At 32.8% G+C, this 26085-nt stretch overlaps 1 protein-coding gene across 1 annotated transcript; it reads left to right on the forward strand.

The window, feature by feature from the left end:
- LOC124364402 (ankyrin-1-like) lies at window positions 1-25791 on the forward strand. The gene is made up of 7 exons (XM_046819850.1): window positions 1-89; window positions 7623-7794; window positions 8727-9254; window positions 13162-13488; window positions 18595-18849; window positions 20630-20966; window positions 23356-25791. Exons 2-7 carry the CDS (start codon window positions 7767-7769, stop codon window positions 23612-23614), a joined length of 1734 nt encoding a protein of 577 aa, XP_046675806.1. The 5' UTR covers window positions 1-89; window positions 7623-7766; the 3' UTR covers window positions 23615-25791.
- The last annotated feature ends 294 nt before the right edge of the window (window positions 25792-26085 follow it).

Raw genomic sequence — 26085 nt, forward strand, 5'->3', positions numbered from 1 at the left:
GTTCTGTCAGAGTTCAGGTGTAGATACAACCAGTTGTTGTTTGTGTCTTGTGTTTGATTTGTAACCCTAAAAAGTAGTAGTCTGAAATGGTAAGTTTAGTTATTTATTTTAGCTAGAAAATATAATTATAATATTAGTAATACAATCTACTTTTACCGTACTGTATTTATTTTAGATGGCATGATTATGTGTATAAATTTACAAAGTTATTGTGTTACCAGGCCAATATTGCATACATATGAATGAATGAAATTGTCTTGTTACTATTATACTCCTATGTCATTTTAAAAATACGTTATCATATAATGTATTTTGTTTATTTTTATTTTTGCTGATTAATAAGCTTTTGTTCTAATTTTTAAAACTATTAAGCTTGACTATTGAGTACCTGCTTAGTTGTTCTTATCCACCTAGAGGGAGGGACATTGCAAATTGCTTTATTGCAATTTGTTACAATACTTTTAGGTTATTATTGTTAAAAGATAGGATTTTATTTAGGCTTAAGTTCATACTCTTTATAAATATTGGTTATGTAGAAAATTAGCCTAAATTGTAATTTAAAGGATAACTATTATAGCCTAAGCTAGCCTAGTTAATTTCAAATGGATCCAATACAATTTTGTGATAGTGTGAATATGGGGAAGCAAAGGAACAATTGTACGTATCTACTCATGTAAATGATGTATGTCATTATAGAGGAATAGGCTGCTCTATAATAAGCGGCCACCACCACAATCAAATCACATCGATATTCATAATTATTTAAACTACCAAAACCAATATGTCAAACTGAATTACATTAAAGGCATTTCAAATCGTAGTATAGTTCATCTGTTTATATATATATAAAAAAGTAATAATTTAATTAAAAATTAAGGGTACGGTCCAATAAGCGGACCCGGTTTTTTATATCGAAGAATATAATCATCGATACCTAATATTCGCATATCGAATCATAGACTATCAATCGATATAAAAGTAGTAACAATCATATGTTTTAAATTAAAATGTGAATTTAATTATGTAACAAATAATAAATGAACATCAAAATCAGGGAAACTCATAACTTTAACTAAATGAAACAGAACGAGAACAATCAAACAGCAAAACCATAAATAATTAAGAAATGATAACAAACATTGGGAATAGAAAATAAATTAGAACAAAAAAAATAATTAGAATAGGAAACTGAAATTTGTCGAACTATCTACATGTCTTCGCCTGGGTAGCAATTTTTTACAGCTTTTAAGAAATGGTTGAATGAGTCCTCTTCAGAAAACCGTACCTCTCTTCTATATAAATATTCACAGAGATGATCTGCAAGAAAGTCGGCTGCTATACCACTTCTTAAACTACGTTTTACGGCTCTCCACGAACTTTCAATTGTCTGAGTGTTGGCACCAGTTGCTGGGTTTAAAAAGTTTTCACTATGGTTCACAGTAAAATGGACAAAACCACAATCACTTAGTCCAAAATATGCTTTCCACATATCTGTAACTATGGTTGTTCCAGACTGCACGTGTTTTAGTACGAGAGGAATGAGAGTTTTTTGCATCTCGTTTGTTTTCAGGACAAATCTCTATCCTATATCTACCCCCACGTTTTTGTCCTTCCGGTATAGTTTCTATTAAACCTAGAATCCAGGTTCCTTCTACCAACCTCCCTTTGTTATTTTTACGTTTACCAATTTTACATTCGTCAATTTCCACCACCACTCCAGGACCTCCAAGCTTTTCTTCCCTATTAAACTTATCATCTCTCCAAACAAAACACACTTCCCTGCAAAACGACAGCCAGTCAGATATCGTACTTCTAGATGGAGTGTGTAAATCAGAACTACACTCAAGAATTAAAAAATCGTAATTTGTCTGATTTCTGGAAAATAAGTACATTAAAGTCACAATATTGCGCAGTCCGAACTTTGACCCTTCAAAAAAAGTATTCTTCAGTGCGTTTTTACTAAAGTTGTGTCCACCATTACCTTCTTTCTTGCATCTGAAGACGACCATGTTAGCTCCTCTGACAGTTACATTTGTTACCTTTCCACAAATATCACATAATGGATTCTTAGGTACTAACCCAACATTCTGAAGCCATAAAAAACATGTTTTATCGTCTTTTAAAGCGATTTCGTGAAGCTTCCTAAGATTGACAGCCATTTTAAAATACACAATGTTACTTATGTGAAATTTAAAATATTACCTTAATTGTATTATTTGAAAGTGTTTACAGCTGTTCATATAGATTATTTAAGTTAATTGTTAAAAATAATTAATCAGTATCGATTGATTTTATCGATGGTTATGATTAAGTAATATCGTTTGCCAATTTCGATATAAAAAACCGGGTCCGCTTATTGGACCCTACCCAAAATTAAAAACTAGGCTATGTGTACTTATATTTACCAAATAAAAATAGTATGGATTTTAGTTACTTTATACTACATTGAAGGATAAACATGTCTGACAGCTTGTGACATAAATAACACATGGACATTGCCATTGTACTTGCACCCATTACTAAAATACCAAACAAATGATTTTACTTTTTTTGAATGAATTTAGAACAATATTGTTATTTATTACATTAAAAAGAGCTGGCAATAATTAATTTTAAATAACTATAATTCAATAGTTAAGTATTTTTAATTGATAATATGGTATAATATGGTATATGATTCGATTGTGGTAGCCACTTACCATATGCAGCTGAGGAAGAAATTAAGTAATTGTGGAGTCTTGTTGTTCAATGTCCTGTTGTTTTTTGCGTTTTGCTGCCTCATTATGAAGATGGTGAAGGAACAGTAAGTCTATTATTGACACACCTTGTTTGTTCAAAATACTGAATGATGGTTTCGACAGCCTTTAGTCCCTCACTATGTGATATTTTAGGAGCTTGTACGTTGAGTCCTCAACATCGTCTTCTTCATTTTCTACCATTTTTCATTAAATGGGACAGTAGCAATGATTTGTACATTGGACATAATGTCTCGTTCGGTATCATTCTGAAACCATTGTTTGATATAATTTTCATCAGCTTATGCGCATCCAGGAACTCTTATCAGGAAGTCAAGAAAGTTTAGGTTTTCTGATCATCATGTTCAACGAATTCATTTTCCATGTGCTTAACGAGTTTTAACCAGTAACAAACTTGCGTTAATGAGTATTCGTTACAGGCCTTTGCCATTTATCCAACAATATCCAATAGCTTAAGTTTCTTTAAACACAAGATAAGACCTTGACCATTATTGTTTGAAGAAATAAGGGAGTATAACAGTTTACACCTATATCTTCTCTTGAGACTAACCAAAAGTACTTGGTCCACTGGCTGGCATAACGCTATGACATTGGGTGGTACAAACATTGCTCGTATGTCTCCATTTTTAACTCTTCAACATCTGGGTGCGAAGGTGCATTATCCAAAATCAGAATAGCCTTTCTTGGCTGATTTTTAAATTGAAAAAACTGCTCAAAGGGTAGAAAAAATACTTCATACGCCATTCTTTGGAAATTACACAGTTCATCCAGGCATTTATGCATTTAATGCCTGTAACTTTCGCTCCATGAACAAGTTCACTTGTTTATTTTAATAGAAGATGTGATTTTAGAGTACTGTCCAGCATGCACAAACTTTAAAACAGCAATGAACACCACAATTCGCGCAGTCATTCACATTGAATTACGCAATGAGGTTTACAAATCAATTGGATGGCTGAAGGTTGAAAATGGCTAAGCAATCGGTGCCAGACACGCTGGGGGGGGGGGAGGAGTGGGAGAGCGATACAAAGGAATGCAGGACCTTGATATTGCACAAGGGATTTTTTCACCCTGTAAGGGTGTGGCCGAGTTATCCAGGCTGCTCGATTATCGAGTGTCAAGTTTTTTGGAACCCTACTGTGTATGGATGCCACTATTTTTTGAACAGTTTTTTTCTTACCTAGGACTTAAAAAAAAACTACATTATTAGAAAAAAACAGACTTTATATTATTTACTGTGAAAATTACATCTCATTATGATAATCGGTTCTTGTTTTCTGCCTCCAAAAAGGAAGCAATGTTGGCGAAAGTGGCCTCTCTGTCCTAACCTAATTCTTGTCTATGCGCTATTGCTTCCTTTCAGGAGGCAGAAAACGAGAACCGATCTTCGTAATGATATGTAATTTTCACAGTAAGTCAAGTAAAGTCTGTTCTTTCTAATAATTTAGTTATTTTGTGTCCCGGGTGAGAAAAACTGTTAAAAAATAATGGTCTCTGGAAAATACTAAAGTGTAGAAAATAGTAACAATTAACAATAATTTATACCAAAAGCTATTAACATCAAATTACAAATAAGGGTTAAATTTCAAATAAATCAGTAAAAAAATAATTTTTAACATTGAACTTTTAAATTTTAATATTTTTTTTATGGCAGTTGTACATACCAAGACTAGTAAAAATGTAAAACTTTTCATTTTTCTCCCTTTTGATTTTCGACTTGGATGCTTTTAGATGCTTTCTCAAGCATGTTACAATGATCAATAATATAGGGCAATCGTTGAACAGTACACTATTAGTGAATGGATATAGAGAGCTTTAAGATATCCACATAGCTCTTAACTATGTTTCAAGATATGAATTGGCATTGTCGCAGATAAACATGAAGTGTTCAGTGTTCAGAGTATGTGTAAAAATGACCCTGCAAGATCTCCGACTGACACATGTTTGGTACTTAACTTAATTATGGAAGAGCTAAGTGTGCAATCAAAGTTCGATTTAGATACTGAATGAGTAAAAGAGTAAAAGCATGTAGAGGTAATTCTGAGGAATTACTGAGTCAATTTAAATTTATTTCATAATTTAGTACAACAATCAGGCAGCCATTAGAAAGTAAAAAAAAACAGGAAAATTAAGTGTCTTATTAATTAGGTTATTTCTTATCATTGCAATTAGCATCAAGATTGGAACGCTGTTGTGGTCTGAGCTTGAATTTCGGTACTATCTCGAGGGGTTTTTCTTTTTATGCCATCTGTGCAGGGTGGGTGTCACCAAAGCGCTGTTAGCCAGAGGAATTTGTGATTGGTACGTTCTCTGATTAGATCACGTTGAATAATTTGGCACGAAAAAATACATTAGACAAATTCTCATAGCCAACAGTGTGGGCATCACAGTGAAAGAAAAATATCTCTCAGGATAGTACCTAAATTTAAGCTCAGACCACGTTACTGCTCCAATCTAAATGGGTATTGTATTGATTGATTAAATAAGGTAAGGATAAATTTACAATTTTCTCAATCTATAATATGTATTACAGTCCCACCATCACACACAGATTTGATTGACTGATTTGACTGTGTTCCATGTACCACTGATAACGTATGGACTCTGAAATTTCTTATCACTCACCAATGTCAATGATGGCATTTGACACTTAATTTTCATGTTTCTTACTTTCTAGGGACTGCCTGATTGTCAAATGAAATATCCTTGGAGATATTTAAATCAATATCGTTTGTAGACAGCAGTGCCTGGCCTTGACTTTTCTAGAGGAGAGCCAACTCATGCTAAAACTTGAGAAATCTTAGCATTTTCAGCAAAGAGAAAAATGTCAAGTGTCTGGTGGTATAGCTGAAATAGTGTCAATAAGAAGAGTATTGGGTCCAAAAGGGAGCTCTGAGGTACTCCAAATGGATCACTCAAAAATCTGATGTCAATCCAACTATTTTGAATCTGTGACTGAAAGCTGTTTCTCCTCAAGGTATGAGTGAAACCACAATCAGTAAGGAGCCAATAATACTACAGCTGTTCAGTTTGGCCAAAAGTATACATTGAGACACCCTATTGAAACTAGTGAAGTTAATGTAGACACAGTCAACATGATGATATTTGAAAAAAACAGTACTATCCTTTGCTGAAAGCTGAACAGGTTAGTTGAGGTACATTTCTACCCTTGGAAAATCAGTGTTTTGCCTGAAAAATGAAATCTTAAAAGGGAAAATATGTTCCTTTCAGAACCGTGCTTCAAAGATCTTGGCACTGAAGAATTGGATCACAACTGGTGTGTAGTTATTGATGTCATTACAATCACCCGACCTCAAAATAAGAGTCTTCAGACACTCAGGGAAGATATCCTAGTTTAAATTGATTGCCAGATCAATATAATAATGGTGTGTTTTCTACAAACAACTATCTTATGGGTTAAAGAAAAAATAACAAAATGTACAAAAATGCCAACGACTTTCATAAATATTGTTCCTAACTTAATTAATTCTACCCTTCCAATCTTAAGTGCCTGGTTATCACTCATAATGAAAAAGAGTTAATCTAATATTGAACATCACTATCAGTCAGTGGAGTGCTGAAGTTTGTTTACTTTTAAACAGCACCACACTAACTGTCGTAATACAATGTTAAGCCTACCTAACATTCTCAGTGTCCAGTTACTGAGTATGATGTTGCAGTTTTTTTATAGCCTTAAGTCAATTAATGAGTCTTTATTTATTTGACATGAAACAGAATTGCATAAAACAAGTAAACTTTGTAATATTTGATATGTTATTTAAGATACAAGATCTTTATTAGTCACTAAGCACAGTACAAAAGTGCAATAGTCAGCGTCAGACATAATTTAATCATTAGTTAAACAACATCTGAAAGGCTTAAAGCCTGTGTTTCAACTTGAACAATACTCAGTTGTTACTGCTGTGATTGTAAGAAAGTTAAAAGCAAAAATATTTGTTTAAGATATGATACTTATTTGTATTTTATTATTATTATTATTATTTTATTATTCTTATTTATTATAAGTGCAAGTGCAACAACGAAAATGCTATGGTGCTTGAATAGAAATGTGTAAGTACTACTGGCAAGGTTTGGTAACAAAACATTAATTGCTAAAAAGCTGCAGAGTTCCTGAATGTTAGGAAACAAACAAATATCTTACAGTTAATAAACCGATCCTGGTATTCAGTTGGTATTACAGAGAGCATTGGCATTCACAGATCTTATCATTATATCTTATTATTGGTGTTCTGTTCTGGATTCATTTTTCACCAAAAAAGGAACATATGAAGTGAAATTCAATAGCAGAGAAATTTTTGTTTCCCCACAATGATTGGTATGCATGACTGTAACTACATTCAGATTAAAATCTAGTCTACACAGGGATGAATGTGTAAATAGAGTACCTACAGAGATATAGTTACAGTTAAACTATTTGAATAACTTTAGATTTCCAATAACAAATAAATCAGATTGTAAAAATCATAGTCTAATTAATTTTAAGATTTAGAATTAATTAGTTCTTTTTAATCATTGAGAACCCTTTTATTATGTTTTATATCAAAATATTTATAGAAATATCTTTTATTTTTAGCTAAAATATGAGTTATTCTGACTTCTAAAAACAAGAAAACTGGTTTCTTTTATCCCTTTCTAATCCAGCAAATGTTTTCCTGTAATATTTCTGATGTACCTGTCATCAGTATGACTAACAGTTCTGGTATGGAAAAAGGTTCTATGGACAGATTGGTCTATGATGCTGTACATAGTGATTTTAAACTTGTAAAATGTTAACTTAACTCACTGAGTATGCTTCTATATTTTATATAGAAACAACAATTATAAACTAATTTCTAAATTTTTCAGGGGACTGTATCTTATATTCATCAGTAAACATTTAGAAGACATCCTTCAATTTCAGCATATAAGATCGTACAATTTGAACTGATCATCCAAGAATGGGTAGTTTAGAAACACAACTCATGGCAGCAATTCGGGAATCCAAGATAGATGTTGTTCAATCCCTTAATTGAGAAGGGTAAGTGTTTTATTTTAATAAATTCTGTTAATTTACTATTATAATCTGTTATAATCCTAAATGTAACCTATGTAAGGTCTGATATAATCTTTTAGATTGATATTAATTCAACTGAACCCTTTACATGCTCTTGCATTGTTAGTAGTTCTTGAGTATCAAACTTTGTATTTTATAAACAATTCATTTTTACACAATCTTGATGATAATATTTTATGGTTTCAGAGGTTTTAGTTTTATGGTCTGTGCACTGTTTGAAGCTTTGTTTGTTTTCATAAATATGTAGCTGTACAGTTTAAAAAGTATTATATATTTTGTGTCTCTGAATTTTTAATGTAGGTATTTATTGGACTAATGGACTACTTGTAGCCTAATTAAAAAAATAAAACATGCATGTAAATATTACTATGATTACTTCATGATTAGTTTGTTAAAGTTGCTTTGTTGATTTTTATTAACTTAATTGTTGAAGGTGAAAATAGGAAATTTTTATTACCAAAAGTTACCTTTAAATAGATTTAACTCACGAATTCAGAAAAAGACATACAACAGCACCTTCTTTAGTTTTCCAAAATATGTCCAAACTAATTTATTTGCCACATTATATTTCACGTACTGATTGTCATACCTTGATTAAATACACTATGGGGTTCCACACAGAATAAAATTAAATGCTATAAGAGGACTCCTCATTTATTTTCATAAAAGAAATACTTTGTAAATATTGTTTATTGTTATGCTTTAAACAATATCGTTTATATAAAGCCGATGTACATTTTTTTTTTTTAACTATTGCACTAATATCCTTTTCTGCAATCCATAATTACTTCAAGTATGAGAATAAATGATCACCAGTAAGAATGCTTTTAAAACTTGTTTTTGTCTGTTCAAATGCCCTAGAATATGTTTTAGGGTAATGTTAAAATTTTTTGCAGGAGCCAATGTTAACTATATCCCAAGTTGTGGCAGATCACCACTCTCGACAGCTGCTGCTTTAGGGAACATTTATCTAATACAAGTTCTACTGAATGCTGATAAATTAAATGCGGAATTTGATGACGATAAGGAAAATCGGAACGATCACCTCCAATATTACGACAACAGACTCAGCAACAACCGCAGGAAACAGAATTTAGGCTATTATATATTCGTCCATGACGAGGTGGTGGGAGCGGAGGATCTGAACAGAAATGAGAGCCTGGACGCTGAAACACCGGAGGGGATGGAGGGTCTGGAGTGGGACACTGAGGTGGAGGTGGAGGGTGTGTGCGAGGAGGAGACGGATGATGTGTGGTCTTGTCAGTATCGGTGGTACGCCGACATCCTGGACAGAACAGGAGGTCTGGTGGTCGATACTAAACAGGAATGTGATATCAATCTGCAGGATTGTACCGGTCGGTGCGCTGTACACTATGCTGTGGAAAATTCACAACTTGAAGCCCTACAGTGTCTCATTGCAGCAGGTATCACATTGTCACTTGGAATTTAAATTGCAATTTTTCATTGTTTTCAGCATGTTTTACTGTAGAAATTAATTTCACTTATATAACCGTGTTGGGGAAATTTAAAAGTTACTATGTTGTAGTGGATGATAATTACCAAATTCAGTAGCAGGCATTTCTTATATCAAGAGGGTACAAAAGTTTCTGTTTCATTAATATTTGTATCTGTTTCATTAATGAAAATTTTAATAGTAATTACATTTTAATATGTATAAATTTAGCTTTATATACAAAACTATTAATAAAAGTGTTGTGGTTTGTTGAATAAAATACATGAAATGTCCTCTGTTTCCTCATCAGCTGTAATTATTATTTTATGCATCCTTCCTAGCTACATGGTACTATTTTTGGTGTTATTAAACAAAAAATTTAGGTAATACAACATTTCCAGTAAATTAAAAAATCAATTTTTATTCTGTAAGGCCATTGTATATTGCAAGTAGCATGTTTGGCTTTGCTAGCTACATGCCAATTTATGCTAATAATTTGGCCAACAATTACTATGCTATGCCAGTTAGTAAAAAAGATTAACTCAGAAGTTCTTGTGTTGTGTACAGAGTTTGATTAGTATGATTTACGTTGGTTTGATGACTCTTGCAATGTCATGACAAAGGTCGAAGGTAGGTCGTGAATTGTGATGATTAGTTGGGTATTGTTGTATTCATTGTATTGTTTGCAAGAAAGTGCGCTGGATATACATGGCTTGTACACAAGTACTCTGAGACAGAGCACCCCAGTAAAAATAAAAACTATTAATAATATTTTTACACTAAAATGACTATATTAAATTAAAAATGTCAATAAGAATAAATTAAAACTAACAAAATGTCAATAGCAAAACATTTGAAGTCAGCATTTCTATAGCAATCTTTGCGGACAAAACTCGTTCAACACCAAATGGGTCAAAAGACATTTTCAGGGTTAAGATTTGAATTTTGAGCATGGTACCTACACTTTATGCATACGCTTGGTAAAATTTGGCCACCGTATTTAAAAAGATCACTACTCAAGTGAAAGGGAGCCATGCATAATCACTTTAGCATATTTCTCATGTGGCCACATCCAAATACACAAGCAATATTTTTGATATATATAAAAGGACGTAGCCAGCTATTATTATTTAAATAATTCGGTATGACTGACATTTACTGCTGAAAGATCGTTCTCAATAAAGAAACAGGTTAAGAACTTTTTAAGGAACAAAATGGGGCCTTACTCTCTGTCCACTACAGAAAAAAATATCAGTTGTCTGGACCTCCTCCAAAATTTTTCCTGGCTACGTTCTTGAATATATATAATATATTGACAAGACTTGAATGCTACACACAGTGTAAAATAGCCTTTAGGTTGTTATTTATTATTTTAATTGTGATTTACAGGTACCATACATACATTGTTTGTATCAATCTTTTCTCATATATTTTGAACTACTAGATTATAAATGGGTATAAATAGACTTAAGAAGTGGTAAAGAATACTATCTTATCAGAAGAGTAGTACTTGAATGGGCACTGTTTTTTATACTATTGAACGATTGTCAAACCACCCAACTAATTAGAATAGTGGTTTATTTAATCATATTTGACCAGTAAGTTTATGTCAATAATCTCTTCAAATGTAAAGAAAATCATTGGATCAAACCCCACTCCATTCAGTAGAGCTTTCTTGAATTTTATGAGCAACCAGCATTTTGCACTTCTTAAGCATTAAAAGTCACATTTTAAATTGATATTCTGAAACTTTATAAAAGTTAATTTACTGGAAAGAGTTGCCTAACTCACACTTTCTTCTGACATGTTGGGAATTAAATATTCGTATGCTATAGATTTTTAATTCAGTGAATAATAATGATATACTTATTTCTTGTACATCTTCATTTTATTCATGAAAATTAATATTGTGACACAATAATAAACTACGAAAACTGTAATAACTACTTTCCTTATTATTAAAGGCAGAAAATGTTTGTTATCAAACTCAAACACAACTTTCTTAAGTGAGGAGGTAACAAAGTCAATTAAGTGTGCAGATCACACAAAGAATAAAAACCTCTGGAACCAAAATATAATGTTGAGAAGTCCAAGTAGTTTGAAGTGTATATCGCATTTAGTTAATATAGACGATGAATCTGGATAGATTTATATTAGTCAGCTGGGGGGAAAATGTAAGTGTATTTTAAATGGATCAGCTAAACAACATAATTACAAAAATGATTGTTTTTTATGTAAGTTTGGCAGGTTTAAGTGCTAAACTAGGCAGTCATTTTTAGTTAAGTAAATGGAAGTTTTGCAAGTATTTGTTTCACAGGTATAAAATTTATATAACAATTCAATTGTCTGGAAATTGCGCAGAACATGACAATCTTAAGGTGAATTCAATTAATAGATTATTCTATATTAATTTACACCTTGTGGAACTGTGTATGTATTAGTGCCTCACGTACTCAGGTGTCTCATAATATTCTAGATATGCTTCTTAAAATTGTTCCTTGGGGCATACCCATAGACTATGTACACAGACATATTTTATAACATTGCCCTAAGTCTTTGGGAAATACTTTTGCACCTGTTTGTGCTTTTTTACAAATAAGTTTTATATGTGAAGAAGGCAATAAGTTATATGTAAGAAATTTAATAAATTAAAATGGTGTTTTAGAACAGTTGCACACATTAGAAAATATGTAGTGTTAATAAAATTACTGTTATAATTAGAACTTATAAATAATTAATAGTTTTACAATAATTTGTGAAGAAACATAAAATATTGACATATTACAAACAAACCCAACTATATCTTAATTAGGCCAATAGAGCCTAGAGTAAGTATTAGAAGTAAAGTATGAATATTTCAAAATAATAATGTAAATGAGAGATTTGTTGATAACAGAATGGTTCTCTATTTTATTTAAATTGATTAATTTTACAATTAACAATAAACAATAACAATTGTATTCCATTTTCAACTATTAGTAGTTTTAGCATAATTTTTACAAAAAGCTAAGTATAGCAAAACCCAAAATTACAGAACAGTTTTTCTATAGTGTACTTAAATCTCTTTTGATTTTTCAATAAACATTGAATTACAAAAAGCACTTGCTCCGCCGGGACTTGAACCCGGATCTCTCACTTGCCAGGTGAATGTGCTACCACTACATCACAGAGGCCTTACTTTTTACAATTCAATTATTTTGTATTTGGCCGTATCTGTCACATATGCGTTTAAATAACGAAACTAACATATGATCGGAAGACCAAACACCTGTCAAATGACCTTTAACAGATTTAATTAATAAATCTCTTTTCAATGATGTTCATAGTGCGAACCGAAGGCTTATTACTACTATTAATAGGACCTAGTGCATGACTATGAGGAATTCTGTTGACTGATCCTAATTAATAATATGAATAAATTGTCTATATTTGGTTTTCTATTCCCAAGATCTTAAAAAAAATCTATTTTAATTTGTATTACTTACAACCTATTATATGCATAACAGTAAGGCATAGATTGTGTCTCAATAAAGTTATAACTAATAATGTTTCGGTAGTATTCTTGTTAATTAAGTACTACGTGATATAACAGTAAGGCATGGATTGTATGTCAATAAAGTTGTAACTAATAATGTTTCTGTAATATTCTTGTTATGTAACACTACTTTATATAAAAAAAGTAAGTAATAAATACAACTTTGTCTTCCATGAGGTATACATTCTTTTGGTATGTGCATGATATTTTTACTTAAAACATTAATCAGGAAGACAGGTTTCCAAGATAATTTAGCATTGAATTTTGTTACACATAAATATAATAGGTATGAGTTTCGGCACTGATGAGAAACGCATACTAAATAGTCTTCTTATCTGTGCAGGATGCAAGGTGAATGTGGGGGATGTGGACAACCTGACACCACTCCACTTGGCGGCAATGAAGGATCACTACAATATTGCAGAGTTGCTGGTCGACAGGGGCGCCAACGTAAACCAGAAGACGACAGACAAGATGGCGCCCTTACATTACGCCGCAGTTCGCGGATTCTCCGAAATTGTGGAATTGCTGCTAAGGCATGGTGCAATGGTGGACCCCTTAGACGCTAATGACAGGACACCATTGATGTTGGCAGTCATCAGAGACCACATAGATGTTGTTCAACTGCTTGTACGTCATGGTGCTAAGGTCAACATTGAGGAGATACACGGTTTGTTGTTTTAAAATTTCGTAGGCGAGGGTAGGAAAGGAGTACTACTTTTCTCTCTACTCTTTTTTCTCTTTTCTACTCTACTTTTCTATTTTTTTCATTTCTATCCCTAATGATAAAAAGATAGTTTAGGACAGGAAAGATACAGTTTTCAATATTGTCCATTAGTTTGTATCAGCTTGTGTTATTTGCTTAACCCTAGCTCAGATGCCAAGTAAAAGTTCAAAATATTATTATATTATATTGTTTTTTCTCCAGAAACTGTGGATTATAGCAGTAATGTAGGAAATAGTAAATGATGATTAGAAAAAAATTTTTCTTGAAAAAAAATACAAAATTGTTAAGTTATTCGAGTACACTAAATTTTCATGAGAATTGCTCAATAAATACACCTGAAAGTGTTGCTTCTCAGTGAGAGCTCACCAGCACAGAAATATTTTTGTAAGGATTCATAATAAATTTGTAGAACAATGGTAGAAACAATTGGTTTACTGTAATAAAAAGGGAAGAATTTATCTTTGCTGTGATGGTATTGGTAACTCGGTACTACTGCACCATTCGCCTTACTCGAATTGTCAGACACTCCGCACTTGGATTATCAGACAGTAACAGATTACTGCGGTCGCTTATTATTCTCTCAAGGTTGAATTTTACTTGTTGCCTCGACCACCAGGGAGCGCTGTCATAGGTCGCAGTGACCAAACAACCCTGTTGGCAGGGTGTAGGGCTGGGCAATTGATGATTTATTTGTAGGGTTGATTTACAATAAAGCAGTAATATAATATTTAATTGAAAGGTCAGGATTAGACAGGTCTAGTGTTGATTAGGATTGGACAAATTAATTCAGTCGAACAGGGGTAATCGTAATTTATTGGTTGTAACTGTGTCTGCCTCAAAATTGAATAATACAATTTAATTTATTATTTTTACAATTTAACTAAACATTAAAGATGGCTGTGTTAGGGACGAGGCCACTCTGATAGTTAGACAATCGTCGCCTTATTAACCATGGCTCCAAGAATTATTTTATGAATGAATGAATGAATAATATGAATGAATAATATTTATTTCCCAAATACAAATTAATAACACGTACAATGTATCTATATTACTATAAATCCTACATCCATTATTAACATAATAGATAATCATCTAAATATGGTAAAAAACGGCTGCAAAATATTCAATAATACTATTCCATCAGGGAAAAATAGGGTCTACATGGGCAAGTAGCCTGTGCGTAGACCCGAGCCATTATGGCAACGATATAGGAACGGATTTTTAGAAAAAAAAATTAGTTATATGTGATAGAATATTTTGTAATTAAGAAAAAATTAAATAGTAAAACAATAAAAGAAATACAATACATTAATGTTTATAGTTTTGGAGCAATCAGTTAACGATGATAACAAACCCACCTCTTTAAGCTAAAATAAAAAATAAAAAAATAAATAAAAATATATCAAACCATAACAATCTAATATCTGTCGGATACAACTATTTCCTTCCAGGGGCAGCCGGACGCAACAATACATGACGCAATGACCGAGGGGTAGGTGAGGGGGGTCAAGGTCAGGTCCGCCTGTTGTACCCGGTCACAATGAGGGCATCGACTTCCTCGTCACTGAGACTGATAAGCAGCTCCGACACTTTCCTTTTAAAAGTCGACAATGCAGTTGTTTGAAAAAGTTCTACGCCTTCATATTTTAAGCACAAATTTCGGTAGAGTAGTTGAGAAATGTAATAACAATTAGTAGTTGAAAAAGATTTAATAAGATTGGAGGTAGTAATTCCTATGTTTCTAGAGTATCTAGTGCTGTAATTATGAGTAATTGGAATAAATATTTCGGTAAAATTATTGAACGTGTGTATTAATACAGTTTTAATGAAAATTTGTCTGACCGTAAAAACTCTAGTCTCTTGGAATAGGGTACTGGTCGGGCAACGCTTACTCTTCCTAAAAGCAGCTTTTAATATTGATTTTTGAATTATACTAAGGTTATGAATTAAAGTTTTATTTGCTCCACCCCACGCAATAATACCAAAAGACAGAATCGACTGTACAAATGCAAAATAAGCTACTCTAATTTCGTTTACGTTCAGAATATTTGTTAAGTCTTTAAAAGCAAAAATATATTTCCTTAATCTGTTTTTCAAATACTCAACATGTTCCGTCCATTTCATACGATTATCAAATATAATTCCCAGATATTTGTAACTGCTAACACGCTGTATATTTCCACAGTTACAATTAGTGTTTGTGTAATTTCCACAAGAGTGAATGGTCAAGTCAGAGAGTACATAATCTGATTGTGTAGACAACGAAATTGGCATAAATTTAGTTTTTGAAATGTTTAGTGTTAAAATATTTTGATCGAGCCATGTTTTCACTATTGCCAAATCACTTAGAGCATTTAAGCGTACTTCATTCCAGGTCTTTCCCCGCGTTAAAATAAGAGTGTCATCGGCAAAAAGAACTAATTTACTTGTTATATTCAAGTTAGATATATTATTGATATATAATAGAAATAAAATGGGCCCAAGTGTGCTTCCTTGAATCACTCCGTAATTAATGGGCATTTGATCGCTGTTCACACCACAGATCGTTGTTATCTGTCGCCTATCTGTGAGGTAGGACTGGAACCACGAAAGAGCGCCGCCCCGAACACCAACAGCCTTGAGCTTATCTAAGAGCTTATTCCTGTTTACAGAATCAAATGCCTTTTTTAGATCTAAAAAAATTAACATTAGACGCTCTTGACTTGCTATTGCTTGATTTATTTCTCTGCAGACATCGAATAGAGCATTTGAAATGTTTTTGTCTGACCGGAATCCATACTGATTCTTCGACATAATATCATGAGTAAAGAGATATTCGACCAGCTGTTCTTTTATTATTTTTTCCAATATTTTAGACAAAACACTTAGCAGAGATATCGGTCGGAAATTACTTTTATCGGTATATTCGTCGGCTTTATGAATCGGTATAACTTTAGCTATTTTAAAAATATTTGGGAAAGTACCAGAACTAATGCTCAAATTGATTAAGTGTAGTAAAGGTTTGCAAAGAATATTTAAATTAAATTTAAGAACTTCAGCTGAAATGCCATCGCAACCGGGGGCAGACCCTCCCCGCAGACCGGATACATGACGTAAGATGTGTTCCTCTGTGACAGTATGCAGTGTGAAACAACTGTTCTGTCGGTAGTCCTCGTCAGTCACAACTGGGTCGCCGCTAGGGTTAATGTTGTTTGCTAATATTTCACCTACATTCACAAAGAAGTTATTAAATTCGTCTGCTACATTTTTAAACAAATCGTTGTTTACATTAATATGTGGACAATATTTTTGGATTTTAAAAACGTCTTTTTGTACATCCCTTCCTGCCAATTCTTTAATAATTCCCCAGAGAACTTTTGGATCTTTTCCGGATTGATCAATCTTTGATCTATAATAATTCCTTTTTGTTTGCTTGATCAAGTTACTGACATTTGCGCGATGTGCTCGAAAGACTTCTCTGACAATTGGGTTAAATGGTTGTTTTTTACCACTTTACTTAATTTATCCCACTCACGTATTGCTCGGATTAGCTCATAAGTGATCCATGGACCTTAGTGACTGACTGCCGCAGATTGGTACCAGATCGAAATGAAATTTGGAACTCTTTTAAATACCTTTCTATTAAAAATTACAATCCTTCTTCATTTTTGTGATCAGGGTGACTTGTACCTGTCTCTGCCGGCTATTTGTTACACGTGACTTAATCATTATAATTTGTCTATCTAACTCCTGACCTTCTCATTATAATTTGTCTATCTAACTCCTGAACTTCTCATTATAATTTGTCTATCTAACTCCTGAACTTCTCTTTCATTTATTAGGATACTGAAGTTGCCTTTGGCAAATTGTAAATTTAAATTATTATAAAATATTACAATTGTTAGATCACGGAAACCAGGTAATTTATTATTACCTAAGGGAATTCGTCTCTAATATCAAATATTTTACCATTGAGCTATACCACCACCCCTTTTATATAATTTAAAATGTTTTAAAATTCAATTCATTTTAGGGTTAAAAAAAATTAAATTTCTTAAAAGTCTTATCAAGTAAGTTAATACCAATTTGTGTAATCTGAAAAACTAAACTAATAATGGTTCAAACAGAACCATTGTTTTGAAAAAACAAGGAGCTAAATATTGAGTTTTGACATGCTGGGTTATTGACTCTTCAGCAGAAATATTATTCTCCGTGTTTGATTTCAGCGCATTGGATTCTCCTCTTTCCATTGGTATCAAAACGTTGCTTCATTCGTTCATAAAAGTTGTTTTGTTATTGATTGACCTTGCCGACATGTGACATGTGGGTGTACTGGGTTGCAAAGACGATCGTGGTGACATGTACCACACCAGATCTAGGGATAATGCTCCTGTTTTAATTTGATTAATTTTTTTATTTCTGTATGATAAAAAACGTTTGTTGTTGATAATAAATTTCAATGGAAAAGGGTTGGTTTTACTTATTGGTTAAACAGGAATTAAAATATTGCTGTAATATAACCTTTATGTGTTATGTGTTTATATTATTTTCGAAATTATCTTTTTTGAAAAAAATATTTTTGTTTTTGACCAAGCTTTAAACTGAATTCTACATTGTGCTAAGTTTTATGATATTATATATGGATAATTTATTAAAACCTTTTGGCTCTGCACATTGAGTGGGGGAGTTGATACATGCAATATTTATAATGTATTGACTGACTGTAAGGTTTCATACTTTTCTTATTACCAGTATGTGTGATCCTCTCCTCAGTTAAGGGGATAAAATTTCCTTTGACCCATCAGGAAATTTCCAAAATATATTGATTGTATAATGTCAATAGTTCTGGACAGAATTTAAGTGATAATTCTCTTGGCTTTCTTCTTTAAGATTAAAACTGAATCACAGGAGTAATTGAATCACAGGAGTTACCCCAAACAATTATATGTCGTTATAGATGAAAACTAAGAATGTTATACTGAAGTGAGTCATAAGTGAACATTGAATTAGTATAAAAACACCATAAGTGAAATCCAAGTGATAAACTGAGGTGCTATATGACCACAGGGTACACGCCACTATGTGAGGCAGTGTGGAACAAGTCTGTAGAGATGGCCACCTTGCTGCTGCATGCTGGTGCCAAACAGACACAGTCGCAGAACCTGTTACACTACGCAGTGCTACATCGTCACATCGCCATGGCGGAGTTGCTGCTGCGCCACGGTGCCTATCCCAATCTGAGGGATGACCAGGGTGACACTCCCTTGCTGCGTGCCATCACCTGCTGCCACCTCGACATGGTCCGACTTCTCCTGCGTTATGGTACAGTAATGTTTCACCAAACCTGTTTTCGTTGTTTGTTGTTTTCACCGTTTTATGAATCAAGAAAGGGCAGATGTTGAGTAATTAATGATAAAGGAAGTAACAATTATCCTCTTTACTCCTTCTTTGTTCTTTAACATTTTTCATTAAATTTGTATGGTATGTTTTTTAAATACTCATGAGAACATGTATTGAGAAAATACTTTTTATTTTTCATGGTTTTGTAATATATAGTTTTTACAGTAGTTAAATGAAAGCCTATTAAGTTAGTGTGAAACTTTTAAAGGATTAGTGTACAAATAAAACATTTCACATGCTCAATTGAGAATATAATACCACAATAGATTTGAGAACTTTTCCTGATGGGGAATTTAAGGCTACGTTGCAAAGTGGAAGATGGAACATTATGTTATTTGGATAACTGTTTCTGACAAAAGAACATTCAATTAATCTTTATGTGTGCCACTTAAATGTGGTTTTTTTTTCAATTTTTGATACATACTCATTTATACAAACAATGTCAATTGTTAATTTATTAACAACATAACTTTTGAAATGTAAAAATGTAAACGGTTCAAATCTGAAGTTTTAAATTTTGAAACCATATTTTTTTTTTTAATTTACCACCTGGAGACCGAATGAAGAACGGTAATTGTGTTTTTAGTTATGCCCTTGATTATGCGAACAGATGGCGCATTGCTATGTTAAGATTTGAAGCCAAACCAAAGTAGTTATCTAGCGAATATTCCATGAAATATAACACTGACAGATATGGTGCGATAGTTGGAATTTTCATCCTGATGATTTTACAACACTAGGAGTGGGATTATAATGCAATATTTGTCTTTTAAATAACATCAGTTTTTAACATTTTACTCCTAAAATAGAAATGAATACCAGCAAGAAGTATATGAATATAAAGTAATAGAAATGTACGTGGAAAAATCACTCCAATTGTAGTATCTGATAGTAATCCATATTGATTACTTCAATTAGGCACTTTTTGCAGCAAACATAGACCATGCAGGTGCTGCACACTAGTCTAGCATAATATAGTGTAGTATAACACAGAATTTTCTTTACATAATCAAGTATTAGTTTTGTTGTACATTTAGACTCATTTATCTATATTGTTAACATTTTTTGTAATTTGATGTTCCCATTCAAGTTAGTTTTGTATTATTGTTTTGTAATTTTCATGAAAACATGATCTTTCAAGTAAGCAGCTTCCCCTTGCAATGGCATTTTATGTTGTGTTTATAAAATCACATCTAATCATATATACATGAAATAAATTACTTTTGTTAATTTTATGGCATTATTATCAAAGGTTTCTAATGATATACTAATATTGTATACCCAGTATTGTAGTATTCTACTAAAAGCTGTTATTTACTGGAAATCTTCATCAATGAGACGATTTTATTTCCTTCACTCTCCACTTTTCATCTCCATCTCTGTGTTGCTTATAATGAGTTCAGTTTTAATTTGTATCTTTTAGAATACACATCTACTTCTTAAGATATAATATTTAATACCTCTCACTGTTATTGTTTACCATTATTGTTTTCAGCTATTTCATTGGTTTTCTTCCTCAAAATTTGTAATTTACAGAGCCCCTATAACTAATTAACTTTGATTATATATATATTTTTTCAAGTGAGTAAAGCGCTGCCTGTTAGCTGAAAACACTTCTCAAAGATTCATTACAGAGGGAATCCATTCAAGAGTTGGACAATCTGAAGTGATGTTATCACTAATTGGTATGTTTTCCCACTAGAGGCTAACCCAAACTTCGCCAACAGCGTGTCTGGCATTACTCCGCTCCATCAGGCTCTGAAGGTCGACAATCGAGAAACGATTTTTGAAGATCTGTTAGAGCTGCTGTGTCGGTACAACGTAGACCTTAACATGCGCTCAGGATGCAAGATGGTGACACCTCTGAGTGAGGCACTGTGTAATGGTGACTTGATCTGTGCCGCGGCCTTAGTACGGGCCGGAGCGGATGTCAACATAAACTGCGAGCCTCCCAGTCTCTGGCCGGATCCATGCCCTGACAATCTAATGATGGCCAAGAACGTGAGCAACAGACTGGTGTATCTCATTGTGGCTGCTGGGTGAGTTAATATTCAAGATTAAAAAAAGATTTCTTTATTGCACATTGAACATATTTAATTCTGTTACAAAGTAATATGAGCTGGTGGATTTTCAATAGTGATCAAATACACCAAAACAAAGTCTTAAACTAATCTAATGGTATTATGAAATAGAAAATAAAAAGCAAAACAGAAAATCAAGTCCAATGTAATTCAGGCACTCGAACACAATCATGTTTTTTCCTCTTCCTTTCCATTGTGGATCACTGACGAGCTGGGTTCGTCACGCAGCGGCCGGGCCTAACGGCACGGCACGATGACGAGCTGAGGTCGCAAAAGCGGTCTGCTTTTAAATTTCCCTCCAAATAGTTCTTTTAATGTCTGATCGATCGGGCGATCGTCTTCACTTGTCAACTACGAGTATTTAACAACGGTCTACGTTTAGAGTTTTCAAAAGTTTTATAAATATCCTACAGATCGCAGTTGAAAAATCATTCATATGAGTTTACTCTCTGCTTTTTAGCGCTTCTGATTGGGTGTTTTCCTCAGTTGTTATTATAATACTTTTGAGGTTAGTGACACAACAAAAAGACGCAGACGTACATGTTGGCGGGTTTAGTCTAGACATTGGCCTGGGTGTTGTAATCGCTTCGCCCGAGCCGCTTTATTTAGACTATGATTCAGACATCATCCCTGCCACCCTGGAACCTTGCTCGCGTGTTATCGTTCCTACATCACGGATACCCCAGCAGGCCCAAGTTCCATCTGAACGAATACCTTCACAGCTGAATTTTCTAGTATACGATAGCGAGCGATCCTGTGGCGCACCATTGCTGTTCGTGCGGCCGCTGACCGTAAATTAATTCGTGCCCGCTGGTGCTCGCACGCCAAAACAATACGATCCGCAATGGGTTAATCAAGCATTGAGGAGGACCTGATTGTGGATGAATCACAAAAAGAATTTAAAACAATTACACCAATAACCTCAGAACAAAGTTTACTCCTCTGAAAAGAGGTAGGAGTGGTTCACGATATGAGTCAGTGAAAGATTAGCACAAAAAAGAAATAGATATAAGAAAAGTCAGCGTTGAGGAATACGTTCAAAACGAACTCTTTGAATCGTTTCGACATCAGAGAGACCCAGATCAAATAACAAATATGTCTTGTTTACCAGAAGCTATCCTGTGTAATCTAGATGAAAAGATTCAGAACAACCCCTTTTGATTCTTTAACCTGCAATAAGGTATTATGCTATTTGCAATATTTGTAAATAGCATAGTCAGCTGCGTCCCAAACATAGTTTATTGCTCTATTTTTGTAGAAAACTTTATTATATATATATGTCGCTGCAAGAAGATCAGTTTCGGTAGAAAGAATTTTGCAACTTAGAATATATAGACTTGAAGATTGGGGTTGTCAAACGGGTTTCTTTCTCAAATGACAAGAATCATTGCATCTGCTTTCCAGACTGAGAAATATTCTAGAACCTTCCCTTTCACTGAGTGGTATTGCTATTTCAATTACTCAAACTGTCATTTTTGGAGGTTGAACACTAGACTTACCTTGCTGTCATATTTGGAAGAGCGATGTTTACAATACATCGATTTGCTAAGGGTGATAACTGGGACAAGGTAGGGCACAGACAGGGTGTGTATGGTTCACTTTTACAAAGCATTTGTCCATTCGTGTCTTGATGGTGGGTGACAGGTTTATTCTTCGGTTCATCCGAATGCATTTTAAAATGCTTGATACTTTTGTTACTTGAGAACGTGAGGAAGTGACCTGATTTTGATTTAAAAAAATTTATTTTGTTAAGAATTAAAATATTGATAACACGTAAGTTTTTTAAATATTTAAAGAAACAAATTTAATATCCATCAATAATGAATTAATTAAATAAATTTTATCATCAGCCGTTTTTATTTCGGCCTGATTATAAATTTTCTACTTCAAATGTCTGTTACATTCAAGGTATGAATTAAACATTAAAACTAATACTATCCAATACCAAAATCGATTGCACTACATAAAATAATACATTAATTAATTCATTGAGCCATGATCATTGCTCTTCTATTTCTAGAGGAAGAATTTAGTATCAACAAAATTTGCTTCGAGGTCAAGGATGTACCTTTAAATAGAATAGAATAGTTTTTTATTGGATAAGCCAAAAACAGTACAATTGTCAATACGCTTTGAAATAATATGTTGATATTAAAATCTTTGAAAATTGATTTGGAGTTGTCAATATTCAAAGTTTGTGTTTTTAAAGTCGGACACACAATAAAGTTCCTTTACGGACAGAATATTTTTTATCTTATTTTTAAAGAATGCCTCTTCAATGATGCTTACAGAGATCTAACAATTTATACTGTGAGTTCTTTATTGTAAAATTATATTTCTATTGCAGGTTTGACTTGACACACCACCCATTGCCGTCTCAGGTTGGTTCCAATGAACTGAAAGTGGATACTGAAATAGATGAGTGGTTGAAGTACATGAAATTTAATCCTCGACGACTGACAGACCTGTGTCGACTAAAGATTCGCTCGCAAATGGGCAACAGAGCGCTCCAAGTCATTCCTTCATTGCAAATTCCTCAAAGTCTCAAACAGTTCCTTCTATACCGAGACATTGTTATGGAAAAATACACTAAACCCAGAACCTAAGGTAATGCAAGGAAATTGATCTGTACATATCCAAAATAGGCCTACAGACTTGGATGTAAAACATAATTTGTAGATATGTATTGTTTTTTTTTTTAATTACATGCAAGTTATTACACATCAAATGCGGTATTCAATTGTTGCGTAAGTTCATGATCTAGATTTTAGTAGTTTTGATGATCTCTTTAACATGTATTTTGTTATGTTCAGTATTAAAAACTAATTTTTTACTTTCTCCTCCACAGTTAAGGAGAAAATTTGGTATCTTTCCAAAAAATCAGTGTGTTGGTAGTTTTTCTTCTTTTCTTATGTTTTCTATTTAAATTGTTATATACCACATCCACATAAAATTGTATCTTAAAAGAGACTGATTAGGGTTTAATGTAAAATGGAATTGAAAATCTTGAATTTTCGGAACTTTTTGGTCCAGTGTAAACAGCAAAATTAAATTTATAAAGGGAAATTGTAATAAGAAGTGATATAAAGTCTGTTTTAAGTTAAAAAAAATTTTATTACCAGCTGATGAATATGCGAGAATTACATGGTGCCGGTTCATCTCCACTGTATATTTAGGCTCCTTTGGTTATCTGTATGTCTTCCGATGTTTCTTTGATGTAATGACTGTGTCTGATATGCTTCCCAACATTCTTTACGTATTGAACAATCTAATGCAGAAAAAATAAGGAAAGAACAAACTACCTACTACTAGTGAATAGTAGTTATTACTTGTACTTACGTAGTTCAAATTGTTGATTATAAAATGCTTACTGAGGGGTATGTGCTGTCCACCATTGAGGAAGATTTCCCAACGTACTACTTGCAACTGTAAAGGCATAATATGGATCCTTGTCAACTGTAGCACTTGTCTGTGCACCATTTTATGCAAACATTATACTGCCAATCCGAACAGTAGACCTCTAATAGATGTTACCTAATTGATTATCTGTAGATGGAGTAAGGTTTTAATTCCCCAATCATAGCTTGCTCTACCAAAAGCTTTATAACCCTGTAAAAGAAACTATCATAGAGTAAGTAGTTAAACTAAAATCAATTTGCAGAATTGGATATTAGAATCCAGGACTGTGTGTGCAATTTTTGTATAATTAAAACGTTCGCTGCAGACTCCTTTTATGTACGATTTTCATTCAGTTGGTACCGTTATGGTTCATTATGCTATAAAATCATATTAAATTCTTACATTCAAAATCTGTAAAAAGGAAAGAAGTGCTTGGGGCTGGGATATCTCAGCACGTAGCTCGCACCTGGCAACAGATGATGTGCTCCTGATTTTGCAGTGGTTAAAGAGTTAATATATAAACTCAGTTCTGTGTATTTGATACAGGTGAGTAGACATAATATTTTTGTGCATGTTAGTCTTATATTTTAAATCAAGAGAATCATAAGTTGAGATTATTTTCACTCGAATAGTGTAATTAATGTAAATATTTATAATTGTATATTTATGTAAATTTACACTCACCGGGTTGTAGTCATTAAAAAAACCTCTCTATTAAGTAGTTTATTGGTAGAGCAAGTTGTTTAAAAATGTACTTTAACGATCAAGTTTCATATCATATTCAGACTTCTTAAGAAGTTTTAATATGTGCAAATAATTTGATACTCTACTTGATTTTTTTATCCATTCAACGGGCCTAAGAGGTAGAATTATACATTCATATTGCTTAGTCAAACTAGAAAAAATGCAATGTAATTGAAAATTTTGTATAGTTACTATCTTAATCACTGTTTTCTTGCACAACACATTGTTGAGTGTATTTTATTTTATAAAGAGATATGTAAATATTATATCTTTATTTGTTAACTCCTGTAAATCATTTATGTTGTGTTTTCATAAAAAAAAAAAAAAAAAAAAAACAAAACAGACTGATCATAAATTAAATCCAGCTTTGACTTTACAATGAAGATTGTAGTGCTGTCATAAGGAACTAAATTAGTTAACCAAGTAATATGTTACAAAACTTAAGTACAAAGTACAAGACAGACAGTTGAATGAAATGGTTTTGTCATTTTCTGTCTTTCTATAGTTAGTTGTAACATATTTCTGCAATCATTACAGTGTAAAAATGTTTGTGTACATATTTAAATGTGTCATATGTACAAATTAATTGTATATTTGGTTAAATATGTTATTCTGTTAGATAAAGAATGACTTCAGTATCTACCTGTGTTATTTATTTCCCTTTTTTTATTTCAGTATTCACATTACTAAAAAATATTAGTAATAGATAATTAACCATTTCGTAGCATTAAATTCTTTATAGATCCTTCAGCTCAGTGAAACGACCTTGAACAGTAGCCTATAAAAACAATGTTAAACCTCAAACACTTTACGCCGTTAATTGTGGTTATAGGACATCTCAATTTAAAGATATAATAACCATTGAACTGCTGCTATATCGGTACGTCACAGTATATTTGACTACCTAATGATACGATAGCCCTTGAATTGCCGC

Source organism: Homalodisca vitripennis, chromosome 6, assembly GCF_021130785.1.
Source record: "Homalodisca vitripennis isolate AUS2020 chromosome 6, UT_GWSS_2.1, whole genome shotgun sequence".
NCBI classification, from domain to species: Eukaryota; Metazoa; Arthropoda; class Insecta; order Hemiptera; family Cicadellidae; genus Homalodisca; species Homalodisca vitripennis.

What these genes read in the sequence shown, in the direction of transcription:
- LOC124364402 (XM_046819850.1), top strand. Translation starts at nt 7,767, where the DNA reads ATGTTGTTCAATCCCTTAATTGAGAAGG. An exon ending in ACAGTGTCTCATTGCAGCAG is followed by an intron (nt 9,255 to 13,161) that starts GTATCACATTGT and finishes TTATCTGTGCAG; the next exon opens with GATGCAAGGTGAATGTGGGG. An exon ending in CCGACTTCTCCTGCGTTATG is followed by an intron (nt 18,850 to 20,629) that starts GTACAGTAATGT and finishes TTTTCCCACTAG; the next exon opens with AGGCTAACCCAAACTTCGCC.